Source organism: Vanellus vanellus (assembly GCF_965231255.1).
Source record: "Vanellus vanellus genome assembly, contig: HAP1_SCAFFOLD_2252, whole genome shotgun sequence".
Lineage (NCBI taxonomy): Eukaryota > Metazoa > Chordata > Aves > Charadriiformes > Charadriidae > Vanellus > Vanellus vanellus.
Window position 1 is genome coordinate 1 of NW_028128766.1, and position 14,314 is coordinate 14,314.

At 70.5% G+C, this 14,314-nt stretch overlaps 2 protein-coding genes across 3 annotated transcripts; both read left to right on the plus strand.

The window, feature by feature from the left end:
• The first annotated feature begins 470 nt into the window (after positions 1 to 470).
• On the plus strand, positions 471 to 3,894 carry LOC309684066 (uncharacterized protein). 2 transcript variants are annotated; one of them, XM_082500027.1, is made up of 4 exons: positions 471 to 554; positions 1,073 to 1,171; positions 1,452 to 1,538; positions 2,417 to 3,894. In XM_082500027.1, the coding sequence occupies exons 1-4, from the start codon at positions 534 to 536 to the stop codon at positions 3,242 to 3,244; spliced, it is 1,035 nt and encodes a 344-aa protein (XP_082356153.1). In that variant the 5' UTR covers positions 471 to 533; the 3' UTR covers positions 3,245 to 3,894. The 2 variants fall into 2 exon arrangements, with proteins under 2 accessions (XP_082356153.1, XP_082356154.1); XM_082500028.1 differs by lacking the exon at positions 1,452 to 1,538.
• Positions 3,895 to 4,523: 629 nt separating this feature from the next.
• LOC309684065 (uncharacterized protein) lies at positions 4,524 to 12,737 on the plus strand (the record flags this gene model as incomplete). Its single annotated transcript, XM_082500026.1, has 8 exons — positions 4,524 to 5,996; positions 6,587 to 6,686; positions 8,106 to 8,213; positions 8,291 to 8,397; positions 9,139 to 9,253; positions 9,532 to 9,597; positions 10,918 to 11,107; positions 12,545 to 12,737. Coding segments are annotated over exons 1-8 (2,303 nt in total), but the record flags the coding sequence as incomplete, so codon positions are not given.
• Positions 12,738 to 14,314: the final 1,577 nt, after the last annotated feature.

Genomic DNA, 14,314 nt, shown 5'->3' on the forward strand with positions numbered 1-14,314 from the left:
CCCCGCCCCTGGGAGCAGCGGCGGCGGCGGGCGGGGAGGGGGGTGTGTGTGTGTAGGGGGTGTCCCCCCCCCCCCGGCACCCCCCGGGGGGGAGGACGGGGCCGGTGGCGGCGGCGGAGGGCGGCGGAGGGCGGCGGCGGCGGCGGCGGCGGGCGGGAGCGGAGCGGGGAGGGCGGGCGGGCGGGCGGCCCGCCGCCCCACGCAAAATGGCGGCGGCGGCGCAAGGGACGACGGGAGGCGTAGTCCCCGCGGGCGGCGGTGGCCAATGGGCAGCCCGCCCTGCGGCGCGCCCCGCCCCTTTCGCCCCGCCCACCCCGCACCATAGAGTGCCGGCGCGCGGAGGAGGGGTCAACGGCTGGGGAGGCGCGCGGTCCGCCGAGCCGGCTAGAGCGGCCCCGTGGGAGGGAGGGGGGGGGAAACGGTCTGAAGCGGAAGTGGCGTTCCGGAAGTCCCCGGGCATAACGGCGGCGCTTCCGGCTGGCCGGGCCCGGCGGCCGCGGGGCGGCGGGGGGGGGAGGGGGGGGTCGGGACGGATGGAGGGGGCCCGACGGCGGGTGAGTGGGGTCTGGGGGCGGGGGGGTTCTCCTGGGGGGGGGGGGGGCAGAGGCCTGGGGGGGGCGGTGTAGATTGGGGGGGGGGACGTGGGGGGAGTGGTATAGATTGGGGGGGTTTAGGGGGCGCTGGTATAGATGGGGGGGACTGGGGGTAGGGGGGGACTGGTATGGATTAGGGGGGACTGGGGCTATGGGGGCCCCTGTTGTAGACTGGGGGGGGCCACGGGGAGTTCCTCCTATAGATGGGGGGGCCTGGAGCTGGGGGAGGGGGCTGTTATGGATGGGAGGGGGCTATAGGGGGGACTGGTATAGACTGGGGGGTCCTTGGGGCTGGGGGAGGGGATGGCATAGCCTGGGGGGGATCCCTGGTATAGATGGGGGGGGCTGGAGCTGGGGAGGAGGGTCTGTTATGGATTGAGGGGACACTGCTATAGGTTGGGGGGGCCCTGGGGCTATGTGGAGGGGGTGTCTCAGGGCGATGGGGGGGGCCCGGCTCACCCCTCCCCCCCCCCCCCCAGGGCCGGGGGCTGTCGGTGCCGGGGGCTCCGCCATGGAGGAGTGGGGGGGGCTGGGTGAGCCCCCCCAGGAGCTGCAGCGGGACACCGCCCCCCCTCCCGGTAAGGGCTGGGGACCCCGGGGGGGGGCGTCCTGTGCCCTGGAGGGGGTCCTTGAGCCCATAAGAGGGACCCTGATCACACCAGGGGGGGTTCTTTCAGCCCCTTGGGGGGGTCCCTGAGATCCTGAGGGGATCCCTGAGCCTTTGGGGGGGTCCTTTACCCCGTGGGGGGAATCCTTTAGCCTGTGGGGGGGTCTCTGAGCAGTTTAGGGGGTCCCCAAGCCACACGGTGTGTACCCCATGGACTGACACCAACCCCCCCCCCCAATCGCACCCCACAGGGTCCCGGCTGCCCGCCCCCGAGGAGCCCCGAGACCCCCCACCCCGGGGCAGCGAGGAGGGGGGGGAGCCCGGGGGCGCCCCCGCTGGTGAGGGGGGGGATGTGGGGACGGGGAGGGAGGGAGGGACGGACAGAGGGACAGGGACGGGCGGAGGGAGAGGAGGATGGGAGGGGGGTACAGGGAGGGTAAAGGGGGACAAAGGGGCCAGAAAAGGGCATGTGGGGACAGAGAGGGGGACACAACGATGGAGAGAGGGACGTGGGGGTGGGGAAGGGGGACGGGGGGTGGACAGGAGGGGGGAGGGGATGGAGGGAGGGGACATAGGGACAGAGGGAGGGGCGTGGAGAGGGCGGTTGGGATGGGGAGGGGGCACAAGGGGGGAAAGGGCTGTGGGGAGAGAGGAAGGGACGTGGGGATGGGGAGGGGGACGGGCAGAGGACAGGGAGAGGGACGTGGGGACAGAAAAAGGGACGGGGGAAGGGCAGATGGGCACGAAGAGCGACTTGGAGACAGACAGACAGACGTGTTAGTGGGGAGGGGGACATAGGGACGGGGAGGGGGACGTGGGGACAGTGTGAGAGACGCACAGGGGGACGTGGGGACAGAAAGGGAGAGGGGACACAGGGACGGGAGAAAGGACACGGAGGGGGGACACGGGGACGGAGAGGGGGACGTGGGGACAGGAAGGGGGTGTGAAAACGGAGGAGGGGACGTGGGGGGTGGTGTGAGGGACACGGGGGGACGTAGGGGGGGACAGAGGGGGGGACACGGGGACAGAAGGAGGGACGTGGGGACAGAGAGAGTGACGGGGGGGACACAGGGATGGGGAGAGGGGACAGAGGGAGCACAGGGAGAGGGAGGGGACATGGGGAGGGGGGACACGGGAGCAGAGAGGCGGACACGGGGGCAGAGGGGGGACGGGGGGAACATGGTGACCCCCTGACCCCCCCTCCCCCTCCCCGCAGCCGCCTCCCCCGCCCCGTCCCCTCGCTGGCATCCCCGCCCCCGCCGCCGCCGCCCCCGCGGTGCCACGCCGCCGCCGCCGCCCTCCCCCCGCCGTCCCCCCGCCGCGTCCCTTCGCCTGCGGCGAGTGCGGGAAGCGCTTCGGCCTCAGCTCCCACCTGATCCGGCACCAGCGCAGCCACACGGGCGAGAGGCCCTTTGGCTGCGGCGCCTGCGGCAAAGCCTTCGCCCAACGCTCCGACCTGGCGCGCCACCACCGCACCCACACCGGCGAGCGCCTCTACGCCTGCGGCGACTGCGGCAAGCGCTTCGCCGAGAGCTCCCACCTCCTGCGCCACCGCGTCACCCACTCAGGCGAGCGCCCCTTCCAGTGCCGCCTCTGCGGGAAGAGCTACGGCGACAGCTCCTACCTGGCCGTCCACCAGCGCGCCCACACCGGCGCCCGCCCCTACCGCTGCCCCCGCTGCGGCAAAGCCTTCGCCCGCAGCTCCACCCTGGCCCGACACCAGCGCGTCCACGGCCCCGCCGGCGGGCTCCGCCCCTTGGAGCGGAAGTGGGAGGGGCTACGGAGCGGGCACGCCTCCCCGGTGCGGCCCCACCCGCTATGGGAGGGGCCGTGGAGGGGGGGAACCCCCTCAAGGGGGGGCAGCCCCCCAGGGCAGGACATGAATGAAGCCCTCGGGGCTGAGCCACGCCCCTTAGAGGGGAAGTGGGAGGAGCTACCGGGTGGCCACGCCTCGAGGGAGGAGCTCCACCCGCTGCGGGACGGACCGTGGGGGGGGGGGACCCCCCCGGGGGGGGGGCAGCCCCAGAGAGGAGGAGATGAATGAAGCCCTGGGGGGTGAGCCACGCCCCCTATGGCAAAAGTGGGCGGGGCCACGGGGCGGCCACGCCTTCCCTGAGAGGCTCCACCCCCTGCGGGAGGGGCTGTGGAGGGGAGAGCGCATGAATGAAGCGCCAGTGGGGGAGCCCCGCCCACTCCTCTGCGAGGGGGCGGGACTACAGCATAGCCACGCCTCCCCAACAGAGCCCCGCCCCTCGGGGGAGCAGTGGGAGGGGCCACGGCTGAGCCCCGCCTCCTCCTCAGAGGGAAGGGGTGCTGATGGGGGGGTCTGGGCTGGCCACGCCCCCCCGGCGGACAAACCCCGCCCACTGGAGCCGGCGTGGGAGGAGCAACGGTGCGGCCACGCCCCCTCAGAGGAGGGGTGCGTCCCTCCGGAGGACAAGCCACGCCCCCTGATGGACGAGTGGGAGGGGCTACAGCGAAGCCCCGCCTCCCCGGAGGGGCAGGGGGCGGAGCTGCTGGACTGGGCTGGCCGCCCCTACGGAGGACAAGCCCCGCCCCCGCCGGGGTGGGTGGGCGGGGCCCGGCGGCGGTCCCACCCCCCGTGGGCTGCGGGTAGGGGGCGAGTGGGCGGGGCTGCGGGCCACGCCCCCCCGGCCGCCGGCGGCCAATCAGCTGCGGGTGGTGGGGTGGCAGTGGGGGTGGGGTGAGGCGCGGGGGGGGTGGGGTGGGGGGGAGCGGTTGCCGGGCAACGGCGACAGTCAATAAAGACGTCACAGGACTCTGGCTCCGCCTCCTTAAAGCGGTCCCGGCCCCGTTATTGGCCGCGCAGTCGGCTCTGCGCTCCCATTGGCCGGCGGCGCCGTTCCGCCCGCCCCGCCCTCCCATTGGCCGGAAGCGGCGCTGCACCCTCCCCGCGCTCCCATTGGCCGCGGGTGCCGCACCGCCCGTCCCGCGCTCCCATTGGTCGCCCCCGCCGCCCGCTGATTGGTGGCGCTTCATTTAGTCCCTCCTTCGCTCGCCGCCGCGCCTCCATTGGCCGCTCCCGCCGCCCGTCCCCCCCTCGCCGCGCGCCGATTGGCCGCGCCCTCCCCTGCTCCCGCCCTCCCCGCCCCATTGGCCGCCGCCCGCGCGCCGCCGCTTCCCCCTCCTTCCCTCATTGGCCGCTTCCCCCCCGCGCCGCTTCCCCTTCCGGCCCCGCGCCGCCCCGCCCCCCGCCCACCCCCACCGCCTCCCTCCCATTGGGCGGCGGGGGGCGGTGCCGCGCCGCCATTGGCCGGGGCTGGCTGCGCGCGCAGCGGGCGGTGCCGGGAGGGCGGGGCCGGGGTCGCCGCCGCCGCCGCCAGCCCCGGGGGCGACCCCCCGCTCGTCGCCATGGAAACGGGGCCCCCCGCGCCCCCGCCCCGCCCCCCCCGGCCACGCCCCAAGATGGCCCCCGCCTCCCCCACCCCCCCCGTGGCCAACGGGGTGCCCGAAGGGGCCCCCGCGGGGTCAAAGGCCGCTGAGGGGTCGCCGGGGGTCAAGGCCGGGGCGGCGGCGGAGGCCCGGGCGGGGTCGGCCCCGCCCACAGCGTCGGCCAATGAGGCACCGGGCGTGGCGGCGGCGGCCAATGGAGGGTCGACGGAGGCCGATGTGGGGCCAACGACCGCCGGCGCGGGGTCAGCCGCGGCCAACGAGGAGGCAGAAGGCCCCGGGAGGTCATCGGCCGCTGTCCTGGGGGCGGCCACGGCCAGCGTGGGGTCAGCGGCGGCCAACGGAGGGGCGGCGGAGGCCGGTAGAGGGCCAACGGTGGCCAACGAGGAGCCAGAGGCCCACAGGAGGTCAACGGGGGCCAATGGAGAGTCAACAACAGCCAACGTGGGGTCTACGGCGGCCAACGGAGAGCCAACAGCGGCCACCAGAGGGTCAACGGTAGCCCACGGAGCATCAACGGCGGCCCACGGAGCATCAACGGCGGCCCACGGAGCATCAACGGCGGCCCACGGAGCATCAACGGTGGCCCACGGAGCATCAACGGTGGCCCACGGAGCATCAACGGTGGCCCATGGAGAGTCAACAGTGGCCCACGGAGCATCAACGGTGGCCCATGGAGAGTCAACAGTGGCCCACGGAGCATCAACGGTGGCCCATGGAGAGTCAACGGTGGCCCACGGAGCATCAACAGTGGCCCACAGAGGGTCAACAGTGGCCGATGGAGGGCCAACGGTGGCCCATGGAGGGTCAACAGTGGCCGACGGAGCATCAACAGTGGCCGACGGAGGGCCAACGGTGGCCCATGGAGGGTCAACAGTGGCCGACGGAGCATCAACAGTGGCCCACGAAGCATCAACAGTGGCCGACGGAGGGCCAACGGTGGCCCACGGAGCATCAACAGCGGCCAACATGGGGCCGACGGTGGCCAGCGAGGAGGCGGAGCCCGGGGCGACCTCCGCGGCGGCCATCCCAGAGCCACGGCCAGCCCGGGCAGCGCTGGAGACCCCCGCCGCTTCCTCGTCGGCCATCTCGGAGGCCCCGGCAGCGCCGGCGGCGGCCGCGTCGGGCTCTCCGGGGGAGCGGAGGCCGGCGGGGGCCGGCGGGGGGGGGCGGGGGTCGCAGGGCAGCCTGGGCCCCGGCATCCCCGGCCCGCGGGGGGGGGACCTGGACTCGGTGAGCCTCCTGTCGGGGACGCTGGAGTCCTTGGCGGGTCCTTTCCCCGACGACGTCAGCTCCATGGGCTCCGACTCGGAGGTGGCGGGACCCTCCTACCGCCGCACCGACCGCTACGGCTTCCTGGGGGGCAGCCAGTACAGCGAGGCGCCGTGAGTCACCCCAGAACGGGCCGTTTCCCCCCAAAATGGGGCTCCCCCCGTCCCCGTCCCCCTTCCCTGGCTGGGACACCTCCATGGGGTCCGCTACGTCCTCCCCCCCTCCACCAGCACCGCTGGGCTCCCGGGAGGGTGACTGGGACCCCCAAGTGTGGGGATGGGTTTTAAGGGGGGGGGGCTCGCTGTGGGGCTTGGGGGGAGATGTGGGGCTGAAGGGTGTTGGGGCTCCCCAATATGGGGCTGGGGGATGGCAGGGGGGCTCGCTGTGGGGCTGGGAGGGTGTTTGGGGGGAGACATGGGGCTGAGGGGTGTTGGGGCCCCCCAATGTGGGGCTGGGGGATGGCAGGGGGGCTCGCTGTGGGGCTGGGAGGGTGCTTGGGGGGAGATGTGGGGCTGAGGGGTGTTGGGACCCCCCAATGTGGGGCTGGGGGTGGGGGCAGAGGCTCGCTATGGGGCTGGGAGGTGTCAGGACCTCCCAAACGTGGGGCTGGCTTTAGGGGGGGGGGCTCGCTATGGGTCTGGGAGGGCGCCTGGGGGGAGCCGTGGGGCTGGGGGGACCCCCACCCACCGCCCGCCGCCCCCAGGGAGAGCGCGGTGCCCGTGGACGTGGCGCGGCAGCGGGAGCTGAAGTGGTTGGACATGTTCAACCACTGGGACAAGTGGCTCTCGCGGCGCTACCAGAAGGTGGGTCCTGCCCCACGGCGGCGGGGGGCCCCCCGTGACCCATAGTGCGTTTTGGGGGGGGGGGGGGAGATCTGTCTGTGTCTGGGAGGGAGTTCTGGGGGTCCTTCTGCCCCGTAGCAGATGGGGGGGGGGGTTCTTGCCACCCCATGGCAGGTCCTGGGGGCGTTCTTCTCCCCATATTGGGGTCGGGGGGCAGTTTTTGTGCCTTGTAGAGGGGTTTGGGGGTTGCTCTGCCCCATAGCAGGTCTTGGGGGGTGGTCTCTTGCCCCACAGCAGGGCTGGGGGCATTATTCTGATCTATAAGGGCTTCTGCGGCGGTTCTCCTGCCCCATAGCGAGACCTGAGGGTGTCTTTCTGCCCCATAAAGGGGCTCTGGGGGTCTCTCTGCCCCATTGGAACCTCAGGGGAGGGGTCCTCCTGCCCCACGGCAGACCTTGGGGGGCTTCTCCTGCCCCATAGCGGGGTCGGGGGGTTCTTCCTGCCCCACGGCAGACCTTGGGGGGCTTCTCCTGCCCCATAGAGGGGTCGGGGGGTTCCTCCTGCCCCACGGCAGACCTTGGGGGGCTTCTCCTGCCCCATAGAGGGGTCGGGGGGTTCCTCCTGCCCCACGGCAGACCTTGGGGGGCTTCTCCTGCCCCATAGAGGGGTCGGGGGGTTCCTCCTGCCCCACGGCAGACCTTGGGGGGCTTCTCCTGCCCCATAGAGGGGTCGGGGGGTTCCTCCTGCCCCACGGCAGACCTTGGGGGGCTTCTCCTGCCCCATAGAGGGGTCGGGGGGTTCCTCCTGCCCCACGGCAGACCTTGGGGGGCTTCTCCTGCCCCATAGAGGGGTCGGGGGGTTCCTCCTGCCCCACGGCAGACCTTGGGGGGCTTCTCCTGCCCCATAGAGGGGTCGGGGGGTTCCTCCTGCCCCACGGCAGACCTTGGGGGGCTTCTCCTGCCCCATAGAGGGGTCGGGGGGTTCCTCCTGCCCCACGGCAGGCTGTGGGGGTTGCGTCTGCCTGACAGTGGGGGGCCGTGGGTCAGTCCGCGGGTCCATCTGTGGGTCTGCCCGTCTGTGGGTCCGTCTGTGTGTCCTTCTATGGGTTTGTCTGTCGATGGGTCCATCTGTGAGTCTGTCTGTGGGTCCATCCATGAGTTTGTCTGTCCGTGGGTCCAACTGTGGGTCTGTCCATGGGTCTGCCTGTCCGTGGTCTGTCCGGGGATCTGTCTGTGTGTCCATCTGTGGGTCCAACTGTGGGTCCATCCATGGGTCTGCCTGTCCGTGGTCCGTCCGGGGGTCTGTCTGGGGGTCTGTCCGTGGGTCTGCCTGTCCGTGGGTCTCACTGTGGCTCTCTCCATCCTCCGGTCTCGCCGTGGATCTCTCCATCTGTGGGTCCGCCCCGCCGTGGGTCCCGCCGTGGGTCGCGCCGTGGGGCAGGTGAAGCTGCGCTGCCGCAAGGGCATCCCCTCCTCGCTGCGCGCCCGCGCCTGGCAGCTCCTCTCCGACAGCAAAGCTCTGCTGGACCGCAACCCCGGGCTCTTCCAGGTGGGGCGGGGCCGGGGTGGGGCGGGGTGGGGCGGGGCGGGGCCCCGGGGGAGGGCTGACGCCGGCCCCGCCCGCAGGAGCTGGAGCGGCAGCCGGGGGAGGCGCGCTGGTTGGACGCCATCGAGAAGGACCTCCACCGCCAGTTCCCCTTCCACGAGATGTTCGCCGCCCGCGGGGGGCACGGGTAGGCCACGCCCCGCCACGCCCTGCCACGCCCCATCCTGGGGACACGCCCGCTTCTGGGCCCGCCCATCCCCCATCCCCCTCTCCAGGGCTGGACCATGAATGGGTTCCCTTGGGTGGCCACGCCCCCTTCTGGGATGGACACGCCCCCTTCTGGGATGGACACGCCCCCCTCCGGGTGGACACACCCACCCCAGAGTGGACACGCCCCCCTTTATGTAGCCACGCCCCCAAGTGGGTATACCCCTTTGTCAGTGGCTCTGACCTTCCCCTGGGTTGGCCCCTCCCCCTCTGGGCCGGCCCCTCCCCCCACAAGCTGGCTCCTCCCCCTTTCTGGGTTGGCTCCTCCCCCTTTCTGGGTTGGCTCCTCCCACTTTCCGGGTTGGCTCCTCCTTCTCTGGGTTGGCTCCTCCCACTTTCTGGGTTGGCTCCTCCTTCTCTGGGTTGGCTCCTCCCCCTCCACACTGGCTCCTCCCTTTCCCAGTGGCCTCCTCCCCCCTGGGCTGGCCCCTCCCCCTCTGGGTTGACCCCTCCCCCTCCCAACTGCCCCCTCCCCCTTTCCCTTAGCCCCTCCCCCTCAGCCCCTCCCCCTTTCCCTTGGCTCCTCCCCCTCTGCCCTCCCCACTCCGCCCCGTTCCCTTCTCCTCCTCCTCCCCCTCCCCCCTTGCGCCCCTCCCCCTCCCTGGCCCCGTCCCCGGCGTGGCGCTGACCCCGCCCCGGCCCCGCCCGGCCCCGCCCGCAGGCAGCAGGACCTCTACCGCATCCTGAAGGCGTACACCGTCTACCGCCCGCAGGAGGGCTACTGCCAGGCCCAGGCCCCCGTGGCCGCCGTCCTCCTCATGCACATGCCCGCCGAGGTGGGGGGCGCGGGGGGGGCGCGGGGGGGCGCCGTGGGGCTGGGGGGTCGGGGGGGGCACCGTGGGGCTGGGGGGCGCGGGGGGGCACCGTGGGGCTGGGGGGTCGGGGGGAAATTGGGGATGGAGAGGGGCCGGGGGGGGGGGGGATGGGGGTTATGGGGGAGGGGGTGTTCCCGCAGACCAACCGGGGTCCCCCCCGCTGACCCCCTCCCCTCCCCCCCACTGACCCCCCCCCTCCCCTCCCCCCCGCTGACCCCCCCCTCCCCTCCCCCCCCCAGCAAGCCTTCTGGTGCCTGGTGCAGATCTGCGAGAAGTACCTGCCCGGCTACTACAGCGCCGGCCTGGTGAGGGGCCGGGGGGCGGCGGGGGGCAACGGGGGGTGATGGGGGTCAGCGGGGGTCAACGGGGGGCGGTGGGGGTCAATGGGGGCCAGTAGGGGTCAACATGGGGTGATGGGGGTCAACGGGGGGCGGTGGGGGTCAATGGGGGCCAACAGGGGTCAATGGGGGCGCACAGGGGTCAATGGGGGCCGGTAGGGGTCAATGGGGGCCAGTAGGGGTCAACATGGGGTGATGGGGGTCAACGGGGGGCGGTGGGGGTCAATGGGGGCCAATAGGGGTCAATGGGGGCCGGTAAGAGTCAATGGGGGCCAATAGGGGTCAACATGGGGTGATGGGGATCAATGGGGGTCAATGGGGGGTGATGGGGGTCAACGGGGGTCAATGGGGGCCAACAGGAGTCACTGGGGGCCAGTAGGGATCAATGGAGGCCAATAGGGGTCTACATGGGGTGATGGGGGTCAATGATGGTCTGTGGAGGGTCAGTGGAGGTGAATGGTGGTCCGTGGAGCTCTGTGGGGGTCAATGGTGGTCTGTGGAGGTCAATGATGGTCCGTGGAGCTCTGTGGGGGTCAATGGTGGTCTGTGGAGCTCTGTGGGGGTCAATGGTGGTCTGTGGAGGTCTGTAGGGGTCAATGGAGCTCTGTGGGGCTCAATGGAGGTCTGTGGAGGTCAATGATGGTCCGTGGAGCTCTGTGGGGCTCAACGGTGGTCTGTGGAGGTCTGTGGGGGTCAATGGTGGTCTGTGGGGCTCAACGGTGGTCCGTGGAGGTCTGTAGGGGTCAATGGAGGTCTGTGGGGCTCAATGGTGGTCTATGGGGCTCAACGGTGGTCCGTGGAGCTCTGTGGGGCTCAATGGTGGTCTGTGGGACTCAATGGTGGTCCGTGGAGCTCTGTGGGGCTCAATGGTGGTCTGTGGGGCTCAATGGTGGTCTGTGGAGGTCTGTAGGGCTCAATGGAGCTCTGTGGGGCTCAATGGTGGTCTGTGGGGCTCAACGGTGGTCCGTGGAGCTCTGGGGGGGTCAATGGAGGTCTGTGGGGGTCAATGGAGCTCTGTGGGGCTCAATGGTGGTCTGTGGGGCTCAACGGTGATCTGTGGAGGTCTGTAGGGCTCAATGGAGCTCTGTGGGGGTCAATGGAGGTCTGTGGGGGTCTGTGGGGCTCAACGGTGGTCCGTGGAGCTCTGTGGGGCTCAATGGAGGTCTGTGTGGGTCAATGGAGGCCCGTGGAGCTCTGTGGGGCTCAACGGTGGTCGGCGGGGGCTGGCGAGGGCGCGGGGGCGGTGGGCGAGGCCGGGCCGCCCCTGAGCCCCGCTGTGCCCCGCAGGAGGCGGTGCAGCTGGACGGGGAGGTGTTCGGGGCGCTGCTGCGGCGCGCGGCCCCCGCCGCCCACCGGCACCTGCGGCGCTTCCGCGTGGAGCCGGTGCTGTACCTCACCGAGTGGTTCATGTGCATCTTCGCCCGCAGCCTGCCCTGGGCCGCCGTCCTGCGCGTCTGGGACATGTTCTTCTGCGAGGGTAGGGGCGGGGCCCCTGGCCACACCCTCCCCACCCGCCCCACGGCCGCCTCCCGTTCCTCACCCGCGTCCCTCATCCACGTCGCGTGTCTGCCTCCACGTGTCCCATCCGTGTTCTGTGTCCGTGTGCCTCATCCATCCCCACGTTCCTCATCCATCCCCGTGTGCCTCATCCATCCCCGTGTGCCTCATCCACCTCCACGTTCCTCATCCATCCCCGTGTGCCTCATCCATCCCTGTGTTCCTCATCCATCCCCGCGTTCCTCATCCATCCCCGTGTGCCTCATCCATCTCCGTGTGCCTCATCCATCCCCGTGTGCCTCATCCATCCCCACGTTCCTCATCCATCCCCACGTTCCTCATCCATCCCCACGTTCCTCATCCATCCCCATGTTCCTCATCCGTGTGCCTCATCCATCTCCACGTTCCTCATCCATCCCCGTGTTCTTCATCCATCCCCGTGTTCCTCATCCATCCCCGTGTGCCTCATCCATCCCCGTGTGCCTCATCCATCCCCACGTTCCTCATCCGTGTTCCTCATCCATCCCCGTGTGCCTCATCCATCCCCACGTTCCTCATCCATCCCCGTGTGCCTCATCCATCCCCACGTTCCTCATCCATCCCCGTGTGCCTCATCCATCCCCACGTTCCTCATCCATCCCCGTGTGCCTCATCCATCCCCGTGTGCCTCATCCATCCCCGTGTGCCTCATCCATCTCCGTGTTCCTCATATCCGCAGCCCCACACCCCACACCTTCACGCCAATGTCCCGTATCCATGTCCCACTTCCCATATCCACGTTCCATCTCCTCTATCCACATCCCCCATCCCATATCCACATCCCCCATCCCATATCCACATCCCCCATCCCATATCCACCTCCCACCTCCCCGTCCCGCGTCCCCACACCCCACACTTTCACACCAACGTCCCATATCCACGTCCCATCTCCTGTATCCACCTCCATGTCCCATGTCCCGCGTCCCCACCCCCCACACCTTCACGCCAACGTCCCATATCCACATCCCCCATCCCATATCCACGTCCCACCTCCCCATCCCGCGTCCCCACCCCCCACACCTTCACGCCAACGTCCCATATCCACATCCCCCATCCCATATCCACGTCCCACCTCCCCATCCCGCGTCCCCACCCCCCACACCTTCACGCCAACATCTCATATCTGTGTCCCACCTCCCGTATCCACCTCCCCCATCCCATATCCACATCCCCCATCCCATATCCACCTCCCCCATCCCATACCCATGTCCCACCTCCCCATCCCGCGTCCCCACCCCCCACACCTTCACGCCAACGTCCCGTCCCCGCGTCCCACCTCCCCGTCCCGCGTCCCCGCGCCCCACGCCCTCACGCCCCCGTGCCGTCCGTGTGTCCCGCCTCCCCCCACGGACGTCCCCCGTCGCTGTGCCCGTCCCAGGGGTGAAGATCATGTTCCGGGTGGGGCTGGTGCTGCTGCGGCAGGCGCTGGGCACCCCCGAGAAGCTGCGGAGCTGTCAGGGCATGTACGAGACCATGGAGAGGCTGCGCAGCGTCCCCCCGCCCGGCCTCAGCGAGGACGCCCTGGTGCAGCAGGTGGGGGGCACTGGGGACACGGGGGGGGACGCGGGGAGGTATGGGGGACACTGGGGACGGGGGGGGATTGGAGACACAGGGGGACGTGGGGGGGACGTGGGGGGACATTGGGGACATGGGGAGATATGGGGGAGATTGGGGACGTGGGGGGGACATTGGGGACATAGAGGGGGTGGGGGGGACATGGGGGGACACGGGGGGACATTGGGGACGTGGGGACATGGGGAGGTATGGGGGAGATTGGGGACGTGGGGGGGGACATTGGGGACATAGAGGGGGTGGGGGGGACATGGGGGGGACATGGGGGGATTGGAGACACAGGGGGACATGGGGGGGACATGGGGACACGGGGGGACATTGGGGACATGGGAACATGGGGAGGTATGGGGGGGACATTGGGGACATAGAGGGGGTGGGAGGACATGGGGGGGACGTGGGAGGATTGGAGACACAGGGGGACATGGGGGAGACATGGGGGGACATTGGGGACACAGGGAGATGGGGGGACATTGGGGACATGAGGACATGGGGGGACACAGGGAGCTATGGGGGAGATTGGGGATGTGGGGGGGACATTGGCGACATAGAGGGGGTGGGGGGACATGGGGGGGACGTGGGGGGATTGGAGACACAGGGGGACATGGGGGAGACATGGGGACACGGGGGGACATTGGGGACATGGGGGGACACGGGGGGGACATTGGGGACACAGGGACATGGGGGGACATTGGGGACATGGGGAGATATGGGGGAGATTGGGGACGTGGGGGGGACATTGGGGACATAGAGGGGGTGGGGGGGACATGGGGGGGACGTGGGGGGATTGGAGACACAGGGGGACATGGGGGGGACATGGGGGGGGACATGGGGACACGGGGGGACATTGGGGACATGGGGACATGGGGAGGTATGGGGGGGACATTGGGGACATAGAGGGGGTGGGAGGACATGGGGGGGACGTGGGAGGATTGGAGACACAGGGGGACATGGGGGAGACATGGGGGGACATTGGGGACACAGGGAGATGGGGGGACATTGGGGACATGAGGACATGGGGGGACACAGGGAGGTATGGGGGAGATTGGGGACATGGGGGGGACATTGGTGACATAGAGGGGGTGGGGGGGACATGGGGGGGACGTGGGGGGATTGGAGACACAGGGGGACACAGGGACATGGGGGGACATTGGGGACATGGAGAGATATGGGGGAGATTGGGGACGTGGGGGGGACATTGGGGACATAGAGGGGGTGGGGGGGACGTGGGGGGATTGGAGACACGGGGGGACATGGGGGGTCATTGGGGACACAGGGACATGGGGGGACATGGGGGCCGTGGGGGGACATGGGGGGACATGGGGGTATGTGGGGACATTGGGACAGGGGAGAAATGGGGACACGAGGGGGCTATGGGGGATATTGTGGGGGTTGGGGGACACGGGGGGACGTGGGGGGGACATGGAGATATGGGGGGACACGGGGGGTCATGGGGGGACACGGGGACATTGGGGGACGTGGGGATACGGGGGGACACGGGGGGTCATGGGGGGTCATGGGGGGCACTGGGGACGGGGGGGGGGATATGGGGGGGACGTGTGGGACAGGGGTGGGTGTG